This window comes from Bos javanicus, chromosome 5, assembly GCF_032452875.1.
Source record: "Bos javanicus breed banteng chromosome 5, ARS-OSU_banteng_1.0, whole genome shotgun sequence".
Lineage (NCBI taxonomy): Eukaryota > Metazoa > Chordata > Mammalia > Artiodactyla > Bovidae > Bos > Bos javanicus.
In genome coordinates, this window is record NC_083872.1 from 107,873,665 (window position 1) to 107,900,106 (window position 26,442).

At 57.0% G+C, this 26,442-nt stretch overlaps 2 protein-coding genes and 1 long non-coding RNA gene across 6 annotated transcripts in view; 2 read left to right on the forward strand and 1 right to left on the reverse strand.

Annotated features, from left to right (window-relative positions):
* Window positions 1–12,385, forward strand: part of B4GALNT3 (beta-1,4-N-acetyl-galactosaminyltransferase 3) — a 98,063-nt gene extending 85,678 nt beyond the window's left edge. The window contains exons 10-20 of one of the 2 annotated variants that reach the window (XM_061418283.1): window positions 754–897; window positions 1,803–1,912; window positions 2,629–2,729; window positions 2,940–3,001; window positions 3,544–4,348; window positions 5,960–6,279; window positions 6,978–7,131; window positions 7,343–7,415; window positions 7,773–7,926; window positions 8,525–8,651; window positions 10,213–12,385. In XM_061418283.1, the coding sequence (XP_061274267.1) occupies window positions 754–897; window positions 1,803–1,912; window positions 2,629–2,729; window positions 2,940–3,001; window positions 3,544–4,348; window positions 5,960–6,279; window positions 6,978–7,131; window positions 7,343–7,415; window positions 7,773–7,926; window positions 8,525–8,651; window positions 10,213–10,321 (2,159 nt within the window). In that variant the 3' untranslated portion in view covers window positions 10,322–12,385. The remainder of the gene's footprint in view (window positions 1–753; window positions 898–1,802; window positions 1,913–2,628; window positions 2,730–2,939; window positions 3,002–3,543; window positions 4,349–5,959; window positions 6,280–6,977; window positions 7,132–7,342; window positions 7,416–7,772; window positions 7,927–8,524; window positions 8,652–10,212) is intronic. The other variant, XM_061418284.1, reaches the window with a different exon arrangement.
* Window positions 12,386–13,231: 846 nt separating this feature from the next.
* Window positions 13,232–26,442, reverse strand: part of NINJ2 (ninjurin 2) — a 72,457-nt gene continuing 59,246 nt past the window's right edge. The window contains exons 1-4 of one of the 3 annotated variants that reach the window (XM_061418286.1): window positions 15,572–19,574; window positions 14,665–14,896; window positions 14,024–14,199; window positions 13,232–13,854 (exon numbers count right to left, since the gene is read on the reverse strand). In XM_061418286.1, the coding sequence (XP_061274270.1) occupies window positions 14,042–14,199; window positions 14,665–14,896; window positions 15,572–15,679 (498 nt within the window). In that variant the 5' untranslated portion in view covers window positions 15,680–19,574 and the 3' untranslated portion in view covers window positions 13,232–13,854; window positions 14,024–14,041. Of the gene's footprint in view, window positions 13,855–14,023; window positions 14,200–14,664; window positions 14,897–15,571; window positions 19,575–26,442 lie in introns of those variants that run through there. The other 2 variants (XM_061418287.1, XM_061418285.1) reach the window with 2 other exon arrangements.
* Window positions 24,458–26,442, forward strand: part of LOC133248323 (uncharacterized) — a 37,061-nt gene continuing 35,076 nt past the window's right edge. Inside the window, exon 1 of the long non-coding RNA XR_009736667.1 lies at window positions 24,458–24,953. This is a non-coding gene — a long non-coding RNA (uncharacterized LOC133248323). The remainder of the gene's footprint in view (window positions 24,954–26,442) is intronic.

Genomic DNA, 26,442 nt, shown 5'->3' on the forward strand with positions numbered 1-26,442 from the left:
TGTCAGCTGTGTGATCTCAGGCACAAGACTTCGATTCTGTTTGCCCGAGTTCCTTGTCTGTAAAGTAGGAAGCATGCTGTATTTAAGCCACAGTGGTGACGAGGATTAAAAGGGTTGATATTTGTAAGACACTCGGAACAGTGTCTGGCTTATGTAGGAAGTGCTTTTCACGTATTTGTTAAACTGAACATACTTCTAAGGACAGATTTCTAGCAGGTGGCAGTAAAACCTTTTGAGTAAGAGGTGGCTTTTTCCAGTTCACACAAAACTGTGGTGTGTGCCAGCCATGGGGCTGGTGGAGGGGGTCCAGGGGAGAGAAACAGCTGAAACCACAAGTTTTGGGGGCAAGGCTTGTGGGGGGAGCAGGGATTGGGCACATCCTATACAGTACCAGGCTTCCCTGATGGCTCCAGCAGGTAAAGAATACATCTGCAGTGCAGGAAACACAGGAGATGCAGGTTCGATCCCTGAGTCGGGAAGATTCCCTGACAGAGGAGATGGCAACCTACTCCAGTAGTCTTGCCTGGAGAATCCCATGGACTGAGGAGCCTGGAGGGCTACAGTCCAAAGGATTGTAGCATCAGACACAACTGAACAACTACACACACACACACACTGTACCAGGTTGTGGGGCAGCTGGTACCGGAACCTTGACCTGGCCCCTTCCTAGCCCCTCGAGAAGGCAGGGGCCTGGCTTCTGGGCTGGCTTCTCTGGGAGTCACGGCTGTCCTGCTCTTTCCTTCCTGGGCCCAGATGAGACCCTCCTGAGGATGGACGAGGTGGACCACATCCCGCAGACAGCAGCCAGCCACGTGCGCTCCCCAGACCCCCTTCCCACTGACGAACAACCACCCGCCGACATGCTGCGGCCCGACCCTCGGGACACCCTCTACAGAGGTAAGACCTCGCCGCGTTCTTGACCTCTGGCCTGGGGATGTACTGCCAGGCCCATGGTGTCAGGGAGGAGACTCGGGAGGCTTCTGTCCTGCACAGCGCCCCCAAACCAGAGGCTTTTTGCTTTCACGTGTGTGAAATAGAACACACGTGCAGAACAGTGCAGAAATACAGATGGACCGCTTCACAGCTGTAGCGATCGTTACAGAGCAAACGAGACGGGACAAGAAGTAGAGCCAGAATCCAGACATGCCTCTGTAACCGCAGGCATCAGCTTCTCACTGGGTTCTAGCTCCTGTCCAGTGAGAGAAGTGTGTCCCCACTAAGGCGTTGGGGCCTTAAACTGCCAGGGATATTTACATCTTAAACGTTGACGTGGACTTCCCTGAGGGGCCAGTGGCTAAGACTCCTCGCTCCCAAAGCAGGGGGCCCAGGTTTCATCCCCAGGCGGGGAACTAGATCCCCCATGCCACAGCTAAATAGTTCACATGCGGCAGCTAAGACCCAGAGCAGCCAAATAAATAAATAAATACTTTAAAATAAAAATTAAAAGATGACGTGTCCCCTTCCCCCCACCCCCACGCGCCCCCTCCATGACAAGTGGAAGGAAATTCAGTTACTGACGCTGCACTCAGGTGAGGCTCTGTGGCCTCTTGGAAGTTTCGAAACCTGTTTTGAGACTGGCCGTATACAGCGATCCCAGCGCTCTACTGTGCCTTGAGCCAGGGACTGTGTCCAAGCTCCTTGTCTCCAAGGTTCCCTGTGAATGCCACCCCCACCCTCGAGGGGGGGCCAGCTTGGTTTAGCAGCCTCAACCACGGGATGTGGACTCTCTCACGAGCAAAGACAGACATGTGCAGGCTCCAGGCTGCAGCCGGCAGCCCTCAGCCACCTCCTTCCACCCCCAGTGCCTCTGATCCCCAAGGCTCAGCTCCGACACGTCCTGCCTGACTGCCCCTACAAGCCCAGCTACCTGGTGGACGGGCTCCCTCTGCAGCGCTACCAGGGACTCCGGTTTGTAAGTCTCGCCTGGGTGACAGGGGCTGGAATGGGAGGGGCTGGCTGAGGCTGACCCCTTCCTCCCCACGCCACACCCCGGAGGCCCTGGGCCCGGAGAACTGGCACTCCACTGTGCCCGGCCTTCCCACACCACACCACTGGTATTCCACGGGTGCCCAGCCTGGATGGGCAGCCCTGTGGAGCCCAGCGCTGTGCAGTGTGTGGCCTGGCTGAGGCCTCCTACCCTCCGCCCGAGGGCAGTGGTATTTATCAAACTGTAGACGAGACGCTGGGGAGGTGAACTGTGGAGGGGCTCGGCTTTAGAGAACCCAGAGCCCATGTGGAGGCTGAGAGGCGGGGTGATGCTGGGCTCCTGGGCCCAGAGATGACGGCGGGGGAGATTGGAGGCAGGACAGAGGGCCAGGGCCAGCTGTGGGGCAGGGTTGAGAGGGTTTTGGTGGCCATGGCCTAGAGCTGTGTTTGAAGGGGGGCAAAAAGCAGTGTAGGGAATAGCGGGGGTTGGTCCTGGGGTGCAGTCGGTGGGAAAGGCCACAGGACGAGAGGTGGGTGGTCCCGGCTGCAGCTGGATGAGCTGGGGCAGGAGACGAGAAGTGGGCACCGGGGAGCCTGGCTTGGGGGGCACGTACCACCCAGGTCCCAGGAGGGGGTGTAAAGAGTGGCCGGAATCCAGATGCTTGGTCCACAGCAGCCCTGTGCCTTCCTCCGCCCCGCCAGATTCACCTGTCCTTTGTTTACCCTAATGACTACACCCGCCTGAGCCACATGGAGACCCAGAATAAGTGCTTCTACCAGGAAAATGCCTACTACCAAGACAGGTGAGGCACCAAGTGGGGGGAGCCAGGAGAGCTCCCTGGACCAAGGGGCTGCGAGGGCACTCCACCGGGGCCCTTGGCTTTTCCTGGGTGCTTCACACATGCACATGCACACACACACATATATGTACACACATGCACACACACTCACACCCCTCTCCCCTGTACCCCCGGCCAGCTGTGACCTCAGAGCTCCCCTCCTCCCCCCTGCAGGCTCAGCTTTCAAGACTACATCAAGATTGACCAGCCTCAGAAGCAGGGCCCAGAGCAGCCAGGTAGAGTGATGGCCGAGCCTCCGGGCCAGGCTGGAGGGTGACAGTCCAGACTGGGCCAGAACCGTCCCCAGGAGCTTAGAATGCAAACCCTGCAGCCCCTTCCCCCAGGCCTAAGAGATGGGGAGCAGCCCTTCGCCCCCTTAATTTCCAAGACACAAGTTGGGACGTTTCGAAAGTGGGGTGGTCCAGAGGAGGAGATTCAGGGCCCTGGTGACACATCCTGAGGGCCCAAGGGCCTTGCCTGCCCTACACTTAGGAAACTGCCCTACAGAAGCACTGTCCTCCCACGGCCTCTCGCTTTGCGGGGCTGGGGCCTGACCCCGGCCATCCGCTGGGCCCCTGCTAGCACTTTCTGTCCCTCATGTCACCACCCTTGACAACAACGCTTTATGCCGATGGAGACGCTGGGTTAGTTGAGGCTGAGTAACTCACCCTGGGTCTTGCCGGGGACTTCTGCCCATCTCACCTACCTGGTCCTCAGCTGTCTTCTGGATCTTGCTGGGGAGACGTTGAAAAGCCCATGTGAGGGATGGTTTTAACAGCAGGTTTCGAGGACGGCCTTCTAGAAGAATCCCAGTATGGAGAAGCGGCAGAGGACACCCCTGCCCCTGATGGCCAGAATGCCAGGATGCCAGTGGGGAAGTCAGGCCCCCCCACAGCCCCCAGGAAGGACGCCCCTGACCGCCGCCTCCGAAACCTGCGGAGACTCCTGGCTCGGGCCCAGGAGGGCCTGGCAGCGCCCCCTCCCTGGCAGAACTCCACAGCCTCCCTCCCCTTGAGGCCCAGCACCACCCCTGCCCAGCCAGCAGACAAGAAGGCAAGGAAGCCCAGCCTCGAGCCCCACCAAGCTCCGCAGCATCCTGACAAGTGGCCCCCGGGGCCCCTGGCTGGGCACTCACCACCAGCAAAGAGGCCCAGGCCCGCTGGTGCCAGTCCCGGGAAGATGCTCGGGCGGTCCCAGTGGCTGAACCAGGTCGAGTCGTACATCGCAGAGCAGAGAAGGGGCGATAGGATGGAGCCTCCAGACCCCAGGAGGGGCTGGCCCGAGGACCAGGATGTGGTGGTGGCAGGAGCTGGCCAAGAAGGACAAACAGAGGGTGAGGCCGAGGGAGAGGATGAGGGGGAGGACGAGGAGGATGTGAGCGAGGTGCTGGAGTACCTGTCTATGTTCGACCCCGTGGTGAACTGGGAGCAGACCTTCAGCGCCCACGATCTGGACTTCCAAGCGCTGCGGACGGACTGGATCGACCTGAGCTGTAACACGTCGGGCAACCTGCTGCTTCCGGAGCAGGAGGCGCTCGAGGTCACGCGGGTCTTCCTGAAGAAGCTCAACCAGAGGATCCGGGGGTAAGGTAAAGGGCTCTCGGGCCGGGCGGGGAGGGGTGCCTGTGAATGCGGGCCTTCAGGCCTTGCTCCCAGCATTGGGCATGGTCTGAAATCCTTGGGCCTGGCCCTGGGCCCGGGCTGAGCTCTGGGAAGGCGCTCGTGCAAGAAGCCGGAAAAGAGGTGGAACCAGCAAAGCTGGCGCTAAAAAGACACCCTGAGACCCCAGACGTGGGCTGGAAGGGCGGCGGCAGAAGGCACGACTGAGCACTTGGTTTTTTTCATCCATTCATTTGTTTTCAACCCACTGATGTTTTTCTAACTGAGATAAAAGGAATATATCGTTTAATTCACCATTTAGGAGTGTACAGTTGAGTGGGTTTTAAGTATATTTAGAATGTTGTGCAGCCACCACCCCTATCTGATTCTAGAATGTTTTCATCGCTTTTAAAAGAAATCTGGTTAGCAGTTTCCTCCGTCCTCCCAGGCTCCGGCAACCACTGCTCTGCTTGGTCTCTGTAGATTTACCTATGCCAGACATTTCACACGGGTCTGGCGTCTTCCACTTAGCAGATGCTTCCGAGGCTCATGCACATTGTAGGGCGTATCAGTGCTTCATGTCTTTGTACAGCTGTCTCATAGTCCACTGTCTGGGCAGACTACATGTCTGTTTATTCATCAGCTGATGGGCATTTCGGTTGTCTCCACCTATTGCTCTTATGAATGATGCTGCTATGAACATTCATGTACAGGGTATTTGCGTGACCCTGTTTTCAGTTCTCCTGGCTAAATTCCTTGGGACTGAATGGCTGGGTCATAGAGTAACTCTAGGTTTAACATTTTGAGGAGCTGCCAACTCTTTTGCAAATCATCTGTACCATTCTACGTTCCCATCAGCGGTGTATAAAGGCTCCAGTTTCTCCATAGTCTCATCAATTCTAATTTTCCTTTTTTAAAAAATAGCCACACACACACACACAAAATAGCCACGCAAGTGGATGTGGAGTGGTATTGCACTGTGGTTTTGATTTCATTTCCCTTGTGACTAGTGATGTCGGGCCAACCAGTCAGCATTTCCAATCGTCTGTCGTGTCTTTTCTTTTAAAATTATTCTTTTATTAGCCATACGTATTTTTAAAAATTTTTTTGGCTGTGCTGGGTCTTTGTTGCTCTCTAGGTGTGGCACGCAAGCTCAGTCACTGTGGCACACAGGCTCAGGAGTTGTGGTACACGGGCTTAGTTGCTCTGCGGTGTGTGAGATCTTTCAGGACTAGGGATCGAACCCACGTCCCTGGCATGGGCAGGCGGATTCTTAATCACCGGAACGCCGGGAAGTCCCCGTTGTCTTTCGCACTGTGGACTGAACAGAGCTGTGTAGTAATGAGGGTTAGTTTCTGAAGGAATCTCTTCACTGTGACTCACGCCTCCACCTTACGTGCTGAATACTTAGGGTCTTAGAGCTCTAAGAGACTAGCTCATCCATCTCTACGGATCCTTTTTTTAAAGATGATGGCAGTGCCCACTGGAGCGGGTAGGCATCGTGTGAGCATGTTAACCAGCTGCAAAGCTGGGCAAAGCCCGGGGTCTCCTGACACATGGGGTGGAGTGACAGAAGCCTCCCGCCCTTTCCTCCAGGAGGTACCAGCTTCAGCGCATCGTGAATATAGAGAAGCGGCAGGACCACCTCCGTGGGGGCCGCTACCTCCTGGAGCTCGAGCTGCTGGAGCAAGGCCAGCGCCTGGTGCGGCTCTCGGAGTTCGTGTCCACGCGCGGCTGGCAGGGCGCTGATGCCGTGGGCGGGAAGGAGGCCGAGGCCCTGAACCTGCAGGGCCTGGTGTGGAGCCCGCATGACTTCCAGAGGCACGGCCCGGGTGCCCGGGCCCCGGAGCCCAAGCTGTGCTGGCCCCAGGGCTTCTCCTGGAACCACCGCGCCGTGGTCCACTTCATCGTGCCGGGTGAGCCTCCCACTGCCTAGGCGCCCTCGGCCGAGCAGAGGCCTCGTGAGATAGCGAGCGCCTGGTCTCTGCCCCCTGATGTGATCTCACAGAACCTGGGGGAAAGGCCACCGTGGGAAACGGGCTCACGGGAGCGAAGTAACTGGTCTCAGGTGACCTGGGCCGTCAGGGCGGGAGCTGAGAAGGACGGCTGACTGGCAGCTCTTCCTATGGAACCTGCATGCAGGGTTGGGAGTGAACAATGGGCTGGGGCTGCTGGCCTGGGGCAGTAAGACAGGGAGGGGCTTGGGGAGCAGGCTGGCTGGTTTTCATAACAAGAGAGGGAAAGGGGAGCCGGTCACAGGAGTAGAACGGGTTGGAGGGAGGGGGTCAGACAGGAAGTGCAGGGTGATCATGGGATGGACAGCTGGTGAGTTGGACTGTCAGGGCCCAGGAGGGTTACTATGAGAGTGGTTGACAAGCTCCAGCTCCAGGCCTTCCGCGGGGCCCTGCCTGGGAGGCTGTGCAGGGACGGGGTGGAGAGGCCCCCGTACCAGGAGCTCTCCGCTGCCCTCCGACCCCTACTGCCCTGCTAACCTTTCTCGTAGCCGCATTGCCCTAAGCAAAGGTCCAATGGGACTCCTGACCACACAGGACCTGGGAGTAAAGAGGCGCTCCTTTGCATTACTCTGCTTCTTTCTCCCCACCCTGCTGGGCAGTGAAGAACCAGGCACGCTGGGTGCAGCAATTCATCAGAGACATGGAGACCCTGTCCCAGGTCACCAGTGACCCGCACTTCAACATCATCATCACCGACTATAGCAGCGAGGACATGGATATCGAGACGGCCCTGAAACAGTCCAAGCTGCGGAGGTGAGGGTGTTCCCGGCGGGGCGCAGCCTGAGCAGCCTCTTCCTGAAGTCCCATCGGTGCCCTGATTCTCAGTCTAGCTTTTCCCAGAGGATTCACCCACCCAGAGTCCCATCCCAGGAGCCTGCATCACCTCTGTGCTGCCTGCTGGCTTCCTCCTGGGACCATCACAGCTGGGTCCTGAGGCTCAACCTCTCTTTTGCTCTCCCCGCAGCTACCAGTACATGAAGCTAAGTGGGAATTTCGAACGCTCGGCTGGACTCCAGGCTGGTGTGGATCTGGTGAAGGTAAGCGGCCTGAGAGGGGCCTGGGAGATGACAAAGGCTGGTGAAGAGACCCTCAGATGGCCAGCTCCTCGGAGAGGAAGCCGCAAGACACACGGTCCTCTATGCTACTCTGCAGGGCCAGGGCCAGGGTGGGAGCATTTGTCCGGAGTCCCCAGCATCCATGAAGACAGTCAGGGTTGCCTCTCTGATCACGAGAATTGTGCCCCAATGCCCAGGGCCGTGGAAATCCATCCAGCACTTTGTTTCACGCAAGCTTGTCGGTCACTGAAATGGGAGAGAGCCAGAGGATGGTCCTAGAGTGTCCTGGGCTCCTCGCCCTGGTCTAGGGGGACTGCTGATGCCCCCATCTGTCCCCAGGACCCGCACAGCATCATCTTCCTCTGTGACCTCCACATCCACTTCCCAGCTGGCATCATCGACACCATCCGGAAGCACTGCGTGGAGGGCAAGATGGCTTTCGCCCCCATGGTCATGAGGCTGCACTGCGGGGCCACCCCCCAGTGGCCTGAGGGTGAGCCTGCCCTGGGCTCGGGAGGGTGGGAAAGACCTCTGTGCCTTGGTGCTTAACCCGGAGCTGGAGACAGTCCTGTCTCCGGCGGCAGCACCCCCTCTCCATCTCTTCCCCCTCCCCATCTCCACTCACCTGGCAGCCCTGCTCACCTGGGCAGACCACGAAGTGGCCCAGGGCTGAGCTGACGGCAGCGGCGGCAGCAGCAGCAAGGCTGAACACTTCCTGGGTTTTCCCCTTCATTTGTTCGTCAGACATTTACCAAGCACTTACTATGTGCCAGACTGTGTGCCCACTCAGGATGCAGAGAAGAGAGGTTTCCTGCCTGGAGAGGGAGCCAGGCATGGCTGCACCCTCGGGGGCTGCTGTTGTCAGAGCCTCCTGGGAGCCTGTCACCAGCCCTTGGTCCCTCCCTGGACGACTGCTGCCTTCTCTGGACCGGGAAACTTAGCTCAGAGGGCTTTCCCCACAAACAGGAAAAGGGCTCATTCAGATGAGAGTCTTGTGCCTCCCAGTAAAGGGTCTAGGGGTGCAACCCTGGAGCCCCCTTGGTCCACCTCCTGGCCCGGGTTCAGTTCCCCCTGGGCTTGTCTGTCTGCAGGCTACTGGGAGGTGAACGGATTCGGGCTGCTAGGCATCTACAAGTCAGACCTGGACAGGATCGGTGGCATGAACACCAAGGAGTTCCGAGACCGCTGGGGCGGAGAGGACTGGGAGCTGCTGGACAGGTGACTGGGGAGGGGCCTACGGGAGGAGCCTGGGGCAGGGGCGGGGCTAGAGCCCCCCAGGTCCAGCCCCCTTGGCCCCACTGGCCTGGATTCCTTTCCTCGCTGAGACTGAACTATTGGAGGGGATCCTGCCTCTGCCTGTGTGGCAGGGCAGGCGTGGAGGGTGCTTGGCAGACAGTTAGGGAAGGGCACAGACTCTGAGCTGCAAGGGTGTGAATGGTAATGTTGTCCGCTGGGCACCCCCTTGCTCACCCGGGAGAACATGCCTGGGGAGAAGGCTGGAGTTTTGGGGGGTTTATGAGAGAGTCAACACAGGGTCAGCATAAGAGCCAGCGTGGACCGTTGAAAGCATTGAGTATCCAGGAGGCTCTGGGTCCCTGGAGCCCCGGGAGAAGGCAGTTTTGCAGAGGAGGACAGGCTGGCGGGATGCAGGGAGAGGGCGTTTCAGGGCGTGTGTGTGGGTGGTGAGGAACCAGGAGGCTTAGTCTGAGATTCCACCTCAAAATTCCTCAGGAAATTTGCCACCAAGGGGAGGAGGGGGAAAATGGATGACACCTTGAGATTTGAGCTTTAGGAGTGAGGGTGAAGGAGAGAGAGGAGGAGAATCCAAGAGAGAAAGGATGTAATTGCTGAAGCAGCGTCCAGAGGAGGTAGACGGGGCAAGGTCAGGGGCCCAGGGGGAGGGGACCCTGACGAGGAAGACACTCTTCTCCCTGAGAGACCGGACACCTCCTCACCACCTAGTCACTGGGCACCTGACTGGGTAGGCGATGGACATCCTCCACCCCCTTCTTAGTGGACACCCTCCACTCCCCAGACTCTGGGAGGGACGTGTGGTCATCTCTCTTTTCCAGGTGAGAAAACTAAGCCTTGAGGAGAAGTTAACAACTTGCCCTAAATCTCTCAGCTATGACTGTCTTGAAAACCTGATCTGAAAACTTGAAAATCGGATCTGTTTGATTTTTCCCTAGAGGGCAGGCAGGCAGGCAGGAAAGAAGGTGACAATATTAAGAGAATTTAAGGTGCAAACGAGGGCCCGTGAGGGAGCTTGTGTTAGATAACACAGCTCCCGTAAAGCTCCATGGTCAGACCCCAAAGCGGAGAGAAGCCTGGTGTTACCTCCACCCCTGGGGGAAGGCAGACCTCCACAGTTCTGCCTCCTGTGAGGCCCAGGGAATAAGAAACTGCTCCAAATTCCAGTTATTTCAACCTGCTGGGAGCACAGGCCTCCCAACGGGAAGAGGGTGGGAGCTGGGACAAGGTCTGCTTCCTGACTCCCCCTCCCTCCATCAGACAGGGTGGAGGGACCCCTGCTGGCCGACCTCCAGGTGTGGTGAGCACTTGTACCCTTCTTCACTGGTCCTCACCACATCCACCACTGTATCCATTTATCCTTTCTAGGGAGAGAGGCTCTGAGACACAGCCCAGGCCGTTTGGCTCTCTGCCCAACCCCTGCCCCATGGGACGCGGCCAGGGCCTGGTGGGGTCGTGGCAGGCAGGCTGGCCCTCTCCCCACTTTCCTCGGTGCTTCTGTGGCTCATCCCACCCTCCTCCTACCCAGGATCCTCCAAGCTGGCCTGGAAGTGGAGCGTCTCTCCCTCCGAAACTTCTTCCATTACTTCCATTCCAAGCGGGGCATGTGGAACCGCCGCCAGATGAAGACGCCTTAACCCCGGCATTGGGGGGCACCTGCTGGACCGATGGCTTCTGGCACCTGGACCACAGTGGCCCGGCCAGTGCCCGCTCACTGCCGGAGCGGAAAGGGAGGGGAGCAGGGGCCGTGGTGGGCCCAAGCAGCCTCCGAGTCGGTACCCCCTGCCCCAGCAGCCGTCCTCCACCTCTGGGCCTCTGGGGCCAGGAGACGAGACAGAGATGGCAGAGTTCTCAGGAAGGGCAGCGGGACCAGGTCAAGGGAGGCAAGCCCAGCCTGGCCACACCACACTGATGGGAGGTGCCTTCCAGTGCCCACCCGGGGCTCCTAGCGGGGCAGTGACCATGGACTGGAAGCTTTTCTATTGGATGAATTTTACTGGGGTTTTACTTTTTTTTTTTTAACAGAAAACCAAAACCACACATGTCCAGACCCAGCATAGACTGTGAGGGGGTGGAGTTGTACATTTATAGGAAGGGCACTCCCTCCCTGCATACCTCAGACCCACGGGTACGTCCCTGGGCCCTGGACCGGGCAACTGGGGAGCTGGCCCCACGTGGAGCCATTAGTAGCTGCCCCGTGGGTCCTTGCCTCTGGGACACATACACCTTCCAGGTAGCCGACCGACAGCTGGCCGCCGATCAGGGCATTAACCTCACCCTCCAGCCGCACTGTCTCCAGACTGACTGGAAGCACAGAGTGGACCAACTCCTCCCAGTGCCTCAGGGGGTTGGGGGCCAGGGAACCTACTGGGGTGGTGGGCTCCTGGCTCCCCGGTGCAGGGTGGACGTGCATCACAGGCGAGGGAGGGTGGGGGGGATGGCAGGGAGAGAAGACCCCTTCTGTCCCAGCCACCTGTGAGCTGGGCCTTGGGGACCACATGGAGCAGAGCGGGGAGAGGGGTAGGGGAGGGGTGAGGTCCAAGGGGAGGGATGAGAAGGGAAGCGGGAAGCCCGAGTCCTCACAGCCCAGCCCCCTCCTGCCGCCCCGCAGGGAGGAAGAGGAGAAAGACCCTCTGAACTGGGGAACGGGGCCCCAGGGGGGAAGGTCTGGGGAGGTGAGGCAAGGATGTCGTTCTGTCCACAGCGGGAGCAGGACTGAAAAGTGAAGCCGTTTCAGGGAGCACAGCCCTCGGCCTCTGGGGCCTGGGGCACCCTTTCTGTCACCTAGATCGCATCGCACACTTCTCTTGCACTAATGGTCCCAGGCGCCTCTAGACTGGGGATGTTTCTACTGCTGCTGCCTTCTGCACTGCTCTAACTCACCACCGGTGCCCTGGACGTGCGGCCTCGCAAACCCCAGCATTTGCGAGGAAGGGCCCAGAGCAGGTGCGGCGGGGCCCGGGAGGCCAGTCCGCTGGGCCAGGCTCGGTGTCGTGATGGAGTCCAGGTCTCGGTGTGTGGAACTGCAGGGTCTGCCCGGTGGGCCCCGCGGTCAGCCAGAGCACAAATTTGGCCTGCGGGAGAATGGAGCCCGGCGAGAACCTTCTGGAGGTTGACGAGAACCCCTGCCTCCCGCCTAAGAAATCATGAAGGACGCAGACTTTTCGGTTAATAGATTGTGGCTTGTGGATGCTCGATCTGCCCTCAGGCTATGGCCTTTTATGGTCCTGGCTCACATGCTGTGCCTTCGGGGAAGGACTGTAGGGAGTAGATGAGAGCCGCAGCTGCCTGGGCGGCCAGGTTTCTTTCTGGGGCTACTTTTATCCCTGGGCGTTGCCCAGCAAGGCCTGAGTCCACCCAGATGGTCCTCCTGCTTCACTCCTCCTGAGGACAGGTGTCTGCCCAGCCTCCCCTCCCCGGCCTGCCACCCCCCTGCCCCAGCCAGTGCCTTGCATTCTGCGTTTGTTACCTCCACACCGTCTGCCTTAATGGAGGGGGCCTGGCACGGCCCCTACTCGGTAGGGAAATGTGTAGGGTGCGGGGAGGGAAAGCGTTAAATACAGCAAAGTCTCAGAAAACAAAGTGCCCTCGTGTTTTCCTATTGCCCATCAGGGTGGGAGAGGGCTGGGCAGAGGGCCCAGGCTCACGTGGCCATCTCTAAGCTCTGAGGCCTCCAGTGGACATGCCAGGGACTCTCCGTATCGCCCTTCATCACCTGTATGTGTGTGTGTGTGCTGGGGGGACGGGCAGCCTTCCCTGCGGTGTGGTTTACTCAGGAGGGGGACCATGAGGTTCCTGTCTGAGGAACATTTCCTGTGCAGTAGATTCATGCAGGTTGGAGCTTTCAGTTGAGAAAGGCTGATGGACACAGGAAGGTCGGGTGAGGAGCTGAGGTGTGGCTTATTCTAAGAGAGCGGACAATCGAAAAGCATCTGTGTTTAAGCTGGGCATGCCCTGTTGATGTGTTACAGTACAAAGGTACCATCCTGGTCATATCTGATCTAGGCAGAGATTGAAATTAGTTTGTATTCCTTAAGCACATGCCCAAGAGAGGGTGCTTCTGTGAAAGCTGCGGTGGCCAATTTGTTAGTCGTTCAGTCATGTCCAACTCTTTGCAACCCCATGGATTGTAGCCTGCCAGGCTCCTCTGTCCATGGGATTCTCCAGGTAAGAGTACTGGAGTGGGTTGCCATGCCCTTCTCCAGGGGATCTTCCTGACCCAGGGATAGAACCTGGTCCCCTGCATTGCAGGCAGATTCTTTACTGTCTGAGCCACCAGGGAAGCCCAGAGGCAGCCAATTGGAGCTTCTCAAAAAGCATCCAGAAGAGACTGGTCTGCTGCTAATGCAGCAGATTGTAATTACCCTAGGCACTGAGCAGGGAAACCTGACTCAGAGCAGAACCCACAGGAGAGGGAGTGACTTAAAAGCCTTTTCCCCTCCAGGCTTGGGGTTGCTCCTTTGAGCCATTTCCAGGACACAGATGGAGACAGCCGCCCGCCCGGGTGCTTGAGCCTTCACAGTTGAAGACACAAAGATTGACTCATGGTGGATCTGCAGAAAGCTTTATGGAGAGAAATCATTCCATCCTACAGAAAAGAGAAAACAAGCTGGGGCAGAGGGAAGGAACAGGGTGGGGTCAGAAGCAGAGTCCTTAAGCTGGGCAGACCCAGCTTTCCATAGGCATGCCTGAGGCCCAGGAAACAGGCGGGTGGTACTCGAGTCCGAGCTCAGGACTCCAGGCCCAGATGACCCCGCTTAAGCTGGGAGAAGAGCCCATCTTTGTTCCAGCGCCGAGGGTAGGAAGCAGGGCTGTCTACACTGCCCTCTGAGTCTAGGAGCTCTCCCCGAAGCTGTATGCTGTGCCCTTCAGCCTGGCAGATCAAGGGGGAGAGAAGCAGTTCAGGCCCAGCACCTGTAGGGGAAGCAAAGAGATGAAGAGAAGGGCAGGCCAGGCCAGACCAGCGCCTCGGGCCCAAATGTCACACAATCGACCTGGTGCCTTCCCAGGGTGCAACTGCGGTTCGGATCCAAACCTGAAGCAGGGCCTGAGGCTCTGTGCTGCCAGCTGGCTCCCCGTGGTCCTGGACTCTGTCAAGGAGAACACCCGCATCTCCCTCTTCCCCCACTAACCGCAGCCTCCACCCTCCCAGGCTGCAGAGAAGCTCAGCCTAGGAGGAGAGAGCAGAGGACTTTGGTGAGTCCCAGCCCATGCTCTGCTCCATGACCTCATCCCTGCCCCAGGTCTACATTCTTCCCCTTCTGCCTGGCGAGCATCTCTCTCAGCCCAAACCCACAGAGGTGAGAAGGGCCACCTGTGCACCTCCCATCTTCCCTCACCTGGGCTCCAGGTCTTGTTCAGAGAGGGGTCCCGGCAGCCAGGAGCCCAATCCTATGTGCCCCGAAGGCTGTGATGAAGATGTTGATCATGACAGTGATAAAGATCAAGGCGGTGGCTGCATTGTTGAGCTGGTTGAGTCGCCACTGCTTTTGCACCTCATTAAGGTTCATTAGAGCTGTGGAGAAGAGGGAGAAGCAAATGATGGCCTGGGGGTGGGGACATGACAGCCTGGAGCTTCCCCCACCACAGCCCCTCAGAGATCAGGAGTTGGTGGCCATCGTGCTGCAATGCCTTCTTCCTCACTGACCATGTGGGGTGTTCACGTGGTACTCAATAGAGCCGATTTTGGAAACTTAAACTGGGTCTTCTCAGAGTGGGGAATGCACGCTCTAAGGAATGCTGCTACGAGTTAGTGAGCACGGTCACTTAGCAGGTATTGTACTGGCTACTAGATGGGATGCTAGGAGGTAGGTCAGGGTGCCTGCCTGCACTGTGTGGTTGTTACTTGGGCACTTGAAGGTGCACAGGGCTAACAGCAGGTTAGTGTAAGACTGTGCAAACACACGGTGTGACAGGGAGGCATTCGGGACTTTTCTTCCCACCCACCCCCCGAGGCCAGCTCCAGGCCCGGGCTCCTCACCCATGACCACGAGGAGGATTCCGATGACCACCTGCAGCATCAGAGAGATGCTAAGGAGGGTGACGAGGGCGAAGTAGTTATAGAAGGACGGACCCCGATCTAGCACCGCTTTCAGCTGCACAGCGTTGGACATGAAGAGCGCCATGTCCAGCAAGCTCTCTGCCAGGCTCTTCTTGGTGGCATAACGGTTCAGGTTGACGAGCGGGCTGCTCCCTGGGCTGGGGCTCCCAGGCTGTTGGGGACAAAATACAGGCTTACCCGGGAGGCTCCAGAAGGGAAGCGGTTGAGAGGCTGGGAAGGGGTGTGCTAAGTCGCTTCAGTTGTGTCTGACTCTTTGTGACCCCATGGACCTAAGCCCCCCAGGATCCTCTGTCCATGGGATTGTCCAGGCAAGAATACTGGAATGGGTTGCTAATCCCTTCTCTAGGGGATCTTCTCAACCCAGGGATCGAACCTGAGTCTTCTGCATTGGCAGGTGGGTTCTTTACCACTATCGCCACCTCTGTTTTCCCGAGAGGAGAGCATTGCAGAAGACAGGATGAGGAGTTCTGAGGCTGAGTGGAAAAGGAAAAGGCCTCTCTCCTCCCAAAACGATGTGGGCCCCAAGGCGGGGTGCAGAGCGCCACAGATGGAACAGGAGCTGCGCGCTCTTGGGTTCTGCTCCAACTTGACCTCGTGGGGACCCCTGCAGCCACAGCCTTGCTCAGGCACACACACCCCAGCTGTCACACCCGGCCCATCATACACACGTCTGTGAACATGCATGTATGCACACAGGAGTACAGGCCGGTCAAAAGAATTCATTTGTTTGTTATTACTTTTTAGCTAGAATTTATTGATGCATAATTTACATTTGATTTGCTTTTGAAACATTAAGATGAAGTTTTACTCTCAAGAAGCCACTTACTCTAAAAGAGAGGGTCACAAGCAGGGCTGTGGGGGCAGGGGGCAAACAGAATGCTGCAGGCAACCTGCAGTCACTCGAAAGAACTGGGCGCGTTTTGAGGCGATTCATTTAGGATGGCGCTGGATATGGATGCATGGCCTAATGAGGGCCCAGAGCCGGGGAGACATGTTGAAAGGTTCTGGTCCCGCAAGGCACCGTTGCCCCGTGTCCACGGGGCGGCGCTCGGTCTGAAGGAGCAGCTTGGGCAGCTGGGGTGTGGGCGCTGGGGGGTGGGGTACAGTTTGGTGTTTCTCCCTGAGGAATCCACTGACAAGGCAGGGTTGGTGTGAAACCTGGCCTCACAAAGGCTAGGATGGGAGCCTGTTCCCAGGTCTGCTTCGGCTGACCTAAAACCCACCAAAGGTGTGAAACAGGTTGAAATGACCCAGTGCTGACTTGGGTGGGCCAGTCACCCTGCAAGGTGGGGACTGTGGTTAGAGGACAGATGGCTGAGAGACTCGGGGAGGCGGTGCCTAGCAAGGAGTCCCCATAACAGTCGTGTCTGACTCTGCGACCCCATGTACCAGGCTTCTCCACCCGTGGGATTTTCCAGGCAAGAGTACTGGAGTGGGTTGCCATTTCCTTCTCCAGGGGATCGTCCCGACCCAGGGATTGAACCCAGGTCTCCCGCATTGCCGGCAGATGCTTTACCCTCTGAGCCCCTGGGGAATCCCCAAAAGCAGGGGAAGGGTTTTCTTAAATTCTTCTGGACGATTTAGGTGCAGCCTTGCCCTGAGGCAGAGGGATGACTGAAATGACTAGAGGGGGCCCTCCCTATGGCCTGAGGATCCGATTGGATGAACCCCCGAATCCTGATGGATGCCCCTCTTTTGTTCACAGCCAGGAGCCCAGGAGCGACCCCCTCCCACCCTAGCCGCCCGCCCGGCCCCGCCAGAAGTGCGGCCGGTGGGCGGGGACGGCCGCAGGGCGCGCGCCTGCCTCGGGCGCTGGGCCTTTAATAAGGCCGGGCGTCCGGGAACAAAGGCCCGGCCTGCGCGCACCGGCCTGAGTCACTTCAGTTCCTCTGCCCGTGCCCGCGCCCTCCCCACCCGGCCCGGCCCCTCCTTGCCCCTCCTGCGCCCAGGGGTCTGAGGAGCCGGCGCGGTGGGCGCGGGCCGCAGATGGCCCTTGTAGTTGTCCGGCTCCTCTGGGCGGGGGCCGGGGCCTAGACGCCCCACCGCCCGCGCCCCCACCCCGCCCCGGCTCTGGGCCTCCCACTTTGGGCCTCAGTTTCCACACCCACAAACGGGGGGTTAATGCCATTCGAGAGGCGTCCGAGTGAGACGGAAAGAGATCTCCGAGCCTCGTTTTTCCCATCTGAGGTCGGTCTCACAGGGACCCCTGGCCCTCAGCGTCTGTCTCAGCCCCCCTCCGCCCTCACTGTTCCTCCAGGACAGCGGGGGGCGCGGGGGGGCCCAGACCCCAGGGTCCTCCTTAGAGATGCGCGGCCCCCAGCCTGCCCACCGCGCCGGCTGAGCACCCAGGCCGGCTCTGCTGACACGAAGTTGGGGCCCGGCGTTCTGGGCGGCAAGGCCACGTGGGTGGGGAGAGCGGGGGTGGCTGACCCCGCAGACCCCGCCCCGGGCCGCGGGCGCCTCACGCCGCCGGGCACAGCCGGGCGCGCGCTCTTCCTCGCCGTGCCCTCGGTCCGTTTCAGACTGCACTGTCCCCAGCCCGCTTGCCAAGTCCAGCTCCCCAGGCTGGTGTGGGTTCCAACCCTTGAAGCCGTGGACTGCGCTCCATTGTTCCGCCAGACGGTTATTTATCCCTTCATCCTTGCTGGCCTGTACTTCTGTTTCTTGAGGAAACTTGGGTTGGATAGGGAAGGAATGCCTTTTTGAGCAGAAAAGTAAACACAGTTTTGCAGTTGTTTATTGTCCCATTTGAAAAGACCCTGATGCTGGGTGGGCTTCCCTCATAGCTCAGTTGGTAAACAATCTGCCTGCAATTCAGGGGACCTGGGGTCGATTCCTGGGTTGGGAAGATCCTCTGGAGAAGGAAATGGCAACCTACTCCAGTATTCTTGCCTAGAGAATCCCATGGACAGAGGAGCCTGGCAGGCTACAGTCCATGGGGTCGCAAGAGTCTGACACGACTTAGCAACTAAACCACCACCATCACTGATGCTGGGAAAGATTGAAGGTTGAAGAAGTGGAGGACAGAGGATGAGATGGATGGATGGCGTCACCAACTCGATGGACATGAGTTTGAGTAAACTCCAGGAGGTGGTGATGGACAGGGAGGCCTGGCGTGCTGCAGTCCATGGGGTCGCAAAGAGTCAGACACGACTGAGGGAGTGAACTGAACTGAACTTATAGACAGTAAGGTCGGTGGGGGCCGCCCGCTTCAAGAGATCGTTCTGCCCTTTCTTGGAAACGAGGTTACAGGGGTGTTCTCCCAAGGGGGTAAGTAACTGTCCTACCAAAAAGCCATGGGATGCCCTTCTCAGAGAGTTTAGGACCTGGAGCCCGCCCACTGGATGCAGGAGTGGGGGCCCTGAGAGGAGGAGAAGGCCTGGTGGGAAGGCCAGGAGAGGAGGATTTGTGACAGCTGGTGGGAACCACAGGAGGCAGGCCAGGTCCAAATCCCGCTTCTGTGACAAGCTCGGTATTCCCATCACCCAGCTCCCTTTCTCATCTGCGAGATGAGGGAGGCAGGATAGATGATTTCTTATGTCCCTTCCAAGCCAGGGCAGTCTAGGTGCGGGGAAGTCCCTCCTCTGAGTGGAGTCTCAGGGGCCGGGGATATACCCTCTAAGAGGCAGAGTCCAGGTGGCTGGGCACCAGGCCAGCGTCAGAGGCCCTGAGTCACTCACCCTAGGCAGCTCCAGGGCAGGGGTGACCCTCCATTGAGTCAGTCAGCCCTGAGAAAAGCCACATGGCAGTTTCCCTGTGGATCAGCTATAACACAGGGCGTCAGACACAACAGGCCCAGAGGAGCCATGGGCTGTTGGCCCCGTGTTGGCCTCAAGATGCCCGACTACCCAGAAAAGCCACCTGGCAGGAGATGGCAAAGAGCCAGGCTGGTTTCAAAAACGGGAAAGGCGGATCCTAGCCCAGGAAGAGCGATTCGTTCAGGTGTGTGGATTGGGGCGACCTACTATGCCAACTCACCTTTAATGAGGTGCTGTAAGGCAAGTGCAGAGAAGAAGAGAGCAAACCCGGCAGTCAGGCAAGAAAAGAGAAAATTATTAGAGGGAAAAGACAGGGTGACTGACTCTTAAGGAGAACCAGCGTCCTCCCTTTCTGACAGAGTCCTTCTTATACCCCACCAATGAGAAGTTCTCCAAAGGGATGGTCACGTAGCTGGAGGTCTGGAATCTGGTGGTCTCGCAGCTTTGAGAAGATAGGCACAGTGAGATAACAGGATGCCATTTGGGCAATTTGGTCAGTCTCAAGGATCACTGTGATTTCCTCTTTGTTTGCAAGGTCGACATAATGAGCCATCTTAACAATGAGCCCCCATGCAGACCCTATCACCTGTGAGCTCTCAGCCTCTGTCAGGGTTAAGTGTGAAAAGGTGCCTGGGTCTGTCCTACTATGGGCTTGCACAGTAGGTCCCGGCAGTGGGGATGACAACAGATTCCTCTTACAGATTACAGACCTTGTGCCTGACTCGGCTAAACACAGGACATGAGTCATCTTATCCAGTCCTCACACAGTCCCATGAAGTTGGTCAGGGCACCCTTAGGGGTCAGGACACCCTTAGGTTGGTTGGTCGGTCAGTCGCTCAATCGTGTCTGACTCTTTGCGACCCTGTGGACTGTAGCCTGCCAGGCTCCTTTGTCCCTGGGATTCTCCAGACTGGAACACTGGAGTAGATTGCCATTTCCTTCTTCAGGGTATCTTCCCGACCCAGGGATCAAACCTGTGATTACTGTAGTTGACAAGAATGGAGGCTCTTCGAGAGCCTGGGTAACCTGTTCAAGGTTTGGCAACACAGATTTTATGCCAGTTCTCTATTTGCCAGAGCCTGTAATTGTGACTCCTACACTTCAGCCTCCCAGAAGATAGACTCCCAGCCTCCAAGGAGTTTAGGATCTAAAGATAGACTCATGTGGCTGCAGATGAAAGAAGACCGAATGTACACTTGCTCAGGGGAGGAATAACACCCCTCCTGGGGCGACACTTGCCTTGGGCTCCTCTGGTCACAGCAGGCTGTGCCTTGAGCCCCTGCAGAAAGGGCCCAACACCCATAATCAAAAGGCTAGAGTTCACACTGCTAAGAGGTGACCCAGGAGGGGTTGGAGAGAATAGGGTTGACAGAGAAAGTTTCATCTGGATGTTTTGGGTTTTGACCCCTCTGAGTGTTTGAACTATCATAAAACAACAACAACAAAAATTAAAACACAGTATGCAAGACTTCTCTGGTGGTACAGTGGATAAGAATCTGCGTGCCAACGCAAGGGACATGGGTTCCATCCCAGATCTGGAAGATTCCACCTGCTTTGGAGCAACTGAAGCCCGTGGGCCACAACTCTTGAAGCCTGAGTGCCTAGAGCCTGTGCTCCACAATAAGAGAAGCCACCGCAACAGAGTAGCCCCCTGCTCAATGCAACTGGAGACCTAGCACAACCAAAAGTAAATACAGTATTTTTAGAAAAAGAAGTATGGACCCCAGGAGGCCAATGATTAATATAAAGCAGAATTTATAATTCTGTCTCACCTGGGACCCAGCTTCTCCGTGTGTAAAATGAGAATAATAGACCCTGGTTCGGAGAAGGCGATGGCACCCCACTCCGGTACTCTTGCCTGGAAAATCCCATGGACGGAGGAGCCTGGTAGGCTGCAGTCCATGGGGTCGCGAAGAGTCAGACACAACTGAGTGAATTCACTTTCACTTTTCACTTTCATGCATTGGAGAAGGCAATGGCAACCCACTCCAGTGTTCTTGCCTGGAGAATCCCAGGGACTGGAGAGCCTGGTGGGCTGCCGTGTACGGGGTCGCACAGAGTCGGACACGACTGAAGCAACTTAGCAGTAGCAGCAGCAGCAGGCCCTGGTTAGCTCAGAGGGCTGTTGAAAAGATCAATGAGATAATGTGGGTGAATGTGCTTTGAAGACTGAAGCCTTAGAGCAAGGAGGAGATGAGAGGGAAGTCCCTCCCACACAGGCCCACACTCCCACCTGTGGGCGGAGAGGCATCTGAGTGGAGGATTCTGACATGGCCTGGCCCCGCCCACACTTCAAAATTCCCCTTTGTCATCTCAGCAGCCCCTCACACCCATCTTTGAAATGGTTCCGCACCCAAGGTGGGCTTCCCAGGTGGCCCCAGGGGTAAAGAACCCACCTGCCAATGCAGGAGATGTAAGAGACGTGGGTTCGATCCCTGGGTGGGGAAGATCCCTTGGTGGAGGGCATGGCAACCCACTCCAGTATCCTTGCTAAAGCCCATGGACAGAGGAGCCTGGCAGGCTACAGTCCATGAGGCCGCTAGGGTTGCCAAGAGTCAGAACACTAAACACTCATACACACCCATCCCAGCCCATCCCATTGGAAACCTTTCTCTTCACCTGCCGGGGAGCCTCTTTCAGGGAGGGAGATTCTCAGACAAGTCCACCTACCCTGGGTTCCCTGCTGTGCAGACCAGACTCCCCCACGCCCACCCCCTGCCTGGCTGGCTCCCACCTCCCTCTCCAGCCTGAGCTGAGACTCACCCTCCCTCCTGGGCCACACCACATGACTCACCGTTCCTGAACACACCCCACCCTTCCGCCAGCTCTACTCCCTCCAGGGCTGAAGGCCTTTCTTCCCCGTGGCCCCCCACCCCCAGGTCAGCCCTCCCTTCTTAGACCCTCCTCTCCAGGAGGCCCCTCCAGTGCCTGCTTTCCTAGGGGGAATGCATCTTCCGTGTTCCTGGGTCCCCTTGGTGGCTTGCCCACATTAAAGGCACAGTAAATGATGACAGCATTGAATTTTTTTATATGAAGGGTTTACTTCAAGGAGTTTTTCCAGAAAAGGCTAAAAAAGAAGGGATCTCTGAGGGTGGGGTTGCAGACCCAAGAACTGCTGGGTGAGGGGCGTGGTACTTGGACAGTGAATATCAAACTGAAACCCCTGGCCCAGGGGTAGCCCTTTCTCCCGGTCTCAGGGAACCAGTGACTCAGGCTGGCCGCTGCCACTGGTCTTCAGGCCAAAGCCCGCAAAGGCCCAGAGCCCCGAGGCCTGTGTCTGGGGCCGGCACTCAGCCTGCCGCCTTGCTGTGCCAAGCGCAATGGGTCTCGCCCTTAAAAGTCAACAGTCTCTAATCCACCGCGGGTGGGGTGTCCGCGGGCTGTTCCCGTAATAACACCCAACTGGTCCAGGAGTCTCCTCTCAGGCCGGGGGCGCAGCCTTGCGAGGCGCCAGCCACCCCCCCAGATGCCCGCGGGCCTTGCCGCCGGCACTCCGGACTCGGCTCGGAGACCGTCCCGGGAGGGTGTGCAGCGCCTCCTCGTCCGCCAGGGGGCGGCAGCGCACCGCGCGGCTGGGCCGGAGCGCCGCTGATCCCGCTGAGGTGAGGTGACTTTCTCTCTGACAAAAGGGGGTCAGAGGGACTTCCTAACACTTCAGTGGGTACGGCTCGGAGTTCCCAATGCAGGGGGCCCGGGTTCGATCCTTGGCCGTGGGGCTAGATCTCACGTGCTGCAACTCAGACCCAGTGCAGCCAAATTACTCCCCCACTCTCCAAACCCCAACCCCCACCAGGGTTCTGTGTGGATTTGCCACACAGAAACTGCCAAAGAAATGGAGCAGGAGTTCTTTCCGAATAAACACATTGCTCTGGGGCTTTGAGACCCACCCGGCACTTTGCTCCCGGCTTTGGGGTTCTTGGCAGCATTCCCCAAGCCCTCCTGACCCACCTCTGCTCATGGTAACCCCACCCCATCCTTCCAGGACCAACACGCTGGCCAGAATTTAAACAATGATGACTGAATACTGAGATACCATATACCAGGCTGACCCCCATGAAGTGGGTTTTTCTCTTTTTTTTTGGCCACACCAAGCGACTTGCAGGCTCTTAGTTCCCTGACCAGGGATTGGATTTGGGCCCTTGGCAATGATTACAGCCCAGATTACACGGGGCTGCCAGGGAATTCTTGTGAAGTGGGTATTAACAGTCCCGTTTTACACGTGAAGATATTGAGACTCAGTGATTAGCTGCCCAAAGTCACCAGATAATAAGGGACAGTCCTAGCGCCAGAACCCTACACCTGAATTCTCTTTTCTGTTACACACCCGTGGTTCTCAAATTGTGGTCCCTGAAGCAGCAGCTCCTGGGCACTTGTTGGAAACGCAGATTCTCAGACACCACCCTAGACCTTCTGAGTCAGAGACGCAGGCTGGAACCCAGCCATCTGTGTTTTCACAAGCCTCCAGGGGATTCTGACGCGGCTAAAGCGTGAGTGCCATCCATCGACTCCGCGCTACCACACTGAAGCTGGCGCTTCACATGCCTGCCACCGTCTAAGCTCTGTGCTACACCCTTCCTTCCATCGGCTGTCCCTGAATTCTTTTAACAAGACCCATTTTTCAGACGAGATGGGTGAGGCTCAGAACAGTTCAGTACTTTTGCCCTGGGATCACCCAGCTGTTGATCTTAAGAGCTGGGATTTGAACCCAGACAGGCTCTGGAGCCTGTGTCCTCAACCCCTACAGTCTTTGCACGCATGCTCAGTCGCTCAGTCCTGACTCTTTGCGACCGTGTGGACTGTAGTCTGCCAGGCCCTCTGTCCATGGAATTTTCCAGGCAAGGATACTGGAGTGGGTTGTCATGCCCTCCTCCAGGGGATCTTCCGGATTTAGGGTTTGAACCCACATCGCTTGCGTCTCCTGCATTGGCAGACAGGTTCTTTACCATTGAGCCATCTGGGAAGCCCATTATAGTCTTTAGTCCCTGGAAACCCCTCAGAGGTGTACCCTAGTCTGAAGGATGCAGAGGGAATCTTTCCAGCTCTTCTCACTGAACAGGGTGTAAATCCAACCCTGCGTTTGACTCCAGCTGGCAGCACAGACCACCAACCGCAGTCCCTAGGGCCAGGTGCTGCCCACCCTGTTTATAAGGCCTGACCTGTTCACCCTCAGACTGTCTTCATGTCTTCACTCAAACATTTACAGAGCCTTTCTTGGTTTTGCAGAACCTTAGATTTTGCGGTGGACCTGAGTCCAGATGGGAGGCAACACACAGGTAAATGGAAACGACTCTCAGAACAACTAATCATTAAGCAAATGGGTTCATCAGTACCATTTTGTAGACTCCATATATGTGCATTAATACACAGTACTTGTTTTTCTCTTTCGGACTTACTTCACCTAGAGTGATAGGAAGGGGATGAAGGCTCAGGAGGGAGGGGAGATATAATTACATACGTATATATATGTGTGTGCTCAGTCCTCAGTTGTGTCCGACTCTCTGCAACCCCATGGACTGTAGCGCACCAGGCTCCTCTGTCCATGGGATTCTCCAGGCGAGAACCCTGGAGTGGGTTGCCATTTCCTTCTCCAGGGGATCTTCCCAACCCAGGGATCAAACCCACGTCTTTTGTGTCTCCTGCATTGGCAGGTGGATTCTTTACCACTACAACCACCTGGGAAGCCATATAAATATATATATAATTATGGCTAATTCACGTTGTACAGCAGAAACCAACACAATATTGTAAATCTGCTATCCTCCAATTTTAAAAAGTCATAAAGCAAAATATCAACATTCCACACGATGGTGCACATTAATTTTGTACCTTCCCACTGGATGATACGTTTGCAGAAGGTGAGAATTATTTCCTTGGAACCTCAGGCAGTCAGAAGCCGCGAGGTCTGTGCCGACAGTCCCTGGCTGCCCTCCAGGGGAGCAGACCTCATTGGGAGATCATATCTGACACGGAGATGGGAAAAGGGAAGGTGGTGAATTTCCCACCCCACCCAGCCATAAGCAGAGCCTGCCAAGATCCAACATGTCCTCAGCTCCCTGGCATGTCCAGAGGTCCCTGCCTCTCCCGTATACCCCTGCTCCCCGTGTCCCCTAACATGACAAGGTTTAGCAGAGAATCAAGCGCCTAAAGAGGGAAGCAGAAAGGGAGATAGCAGGGCCTTTTAGTCCCACTCCAGTAGATAAGCTTCACGGGAACAACGACTTATCTGTCTTGCTCTCTGCTGTGTCCCAGAAATCGGCGCCTAGCCCGGCACACTGGATGAGAGAATGATGGCTCTGTCACCCCTGTGTTCATTCAGAAGGGGCTGAGGCGGCAGGACCGCCGAGCAGCGCTCCCTGGACCTCCCACATGGAGCTGTCTGTGGGGACAGGAGGTGGTGTCCCATGGGTGTGCCCACTCCTGATGCGGCCCTGGTGTGACTTCACAGCCTCTGTAAGTGTGTGTGTGTCCACTGTCTCTGGGGTGGGCCGTGCCTGGTGCCGGGCAGGAGACGCTATTGTTCTCACTGCTGTTGCCCAGCTGCCACTCCAAGCAGGTGAGACCCAGAGGGTGGGCAGTGGGTGCCCATGGATCAAAGCCAGGTGCACACGACCCTCAAGGTTAGCCAGCCCTGGGACTTCTCTGGTGGTCCAGCCGTTAAGACTCTTTGCTTCCACCGCAGGGAGCAAGGGTTCCATCAGTGGTCAGGGAAACTAAGATCCCTTAGAGGCTGCACAGTGTGACCAAAAGTTAAAAAAAAAAATATTAGCCAGCTCTGAGTCATATGCCCCCTTGCGCGCAGAGCCTAACTGCCAGGCCTGTTGCTGCCCCAGCCCCAGGAGTCACCCGCTCTCCCTCCAGGCCCAGCAGAGCTGTCTTCCCTCCTTAGGATCACAGCTCCCGGCCCCAGCTCCTGCAGCCTGAGCAGAGGCTCTGGTGTCATGGGCCGGGGTCTGAAAAAGATGAAGGTCAGGGGACAGGTGGTTCTGCACTTGGAGCCTGGGGTGCCATCTCTTCCCCTGGTGACCTCAGGCAGCTCACAAGACCTCTGCTTCCCAGCCTCCTCTTTGGCCAAAGGAGAGGATGCCAGCCCTCCAGCTCCTTTGTTGTGAGGAGCTAGTGTGTGGTTAAAAGGGTGAGCCGCTGCTGAACTCGGCCAAACCATCGGCTAAAGGGCTGTGGAAGCCCCAGGCCCATCCTCACCCAAACCCCCGGGCTCCTTGGGAATGACCCATCGGGGTTGCTGCCCACACGGGACAGCCCAAGCTCCAGAATGCTCCACATGTACAGCCTCTCTTTCCATAACTCCATTTCTCCAGCTCTTATCACATTCCAGGCCCTCTTCTAAGCATGTTTATCTGTTATCTCAATTCCTTCTCATAGACCTTAAGAGGGGACATGCAGATTTAGAGAAATTAAGCAGCTTGCCTGAGGTCACACAGCTAGAGACAGGGGAGTTGAGATTTGAACCCTGGTCTGTCTGGAAAAAGTGGAACCAGTGACAGATTTTATTTTCTTGGGCTCCCAAATCACTGCAGTTGGTGACTGCAGCCGTTAAATTAAAAGATGCTTGCTTCTTGGAAGGAAAGCTATGACAAACCTACACAGCATGTTAAAAAGCCGAGACATCGTTTTGCTGACAAAGGTCTGTATAGTCAAAGCTATGGTTTTTCCAGTAGTCATGTAGGGGTGTGAGAGTTGGACCCTAAGGAAGCCTGAGCGCTGAAGAACTCTGGTGCTGAAGAAGACTCTTGAGAGTCCTTTGGACAGCAAGGAGATCAAACCAGTCAATCCTAGAGGAAATCAACCCTGAATATTCATTGGAAGGACTGATGCTGAAGCTGAAGCTCCAGTACTTTGGCCACCTGATGCAAAGAGCTGACTCATTGGAAAAGACCCTGATGCTGGGAAAGATTGAGGGCAGGAGGAGAAGAGGGTTACA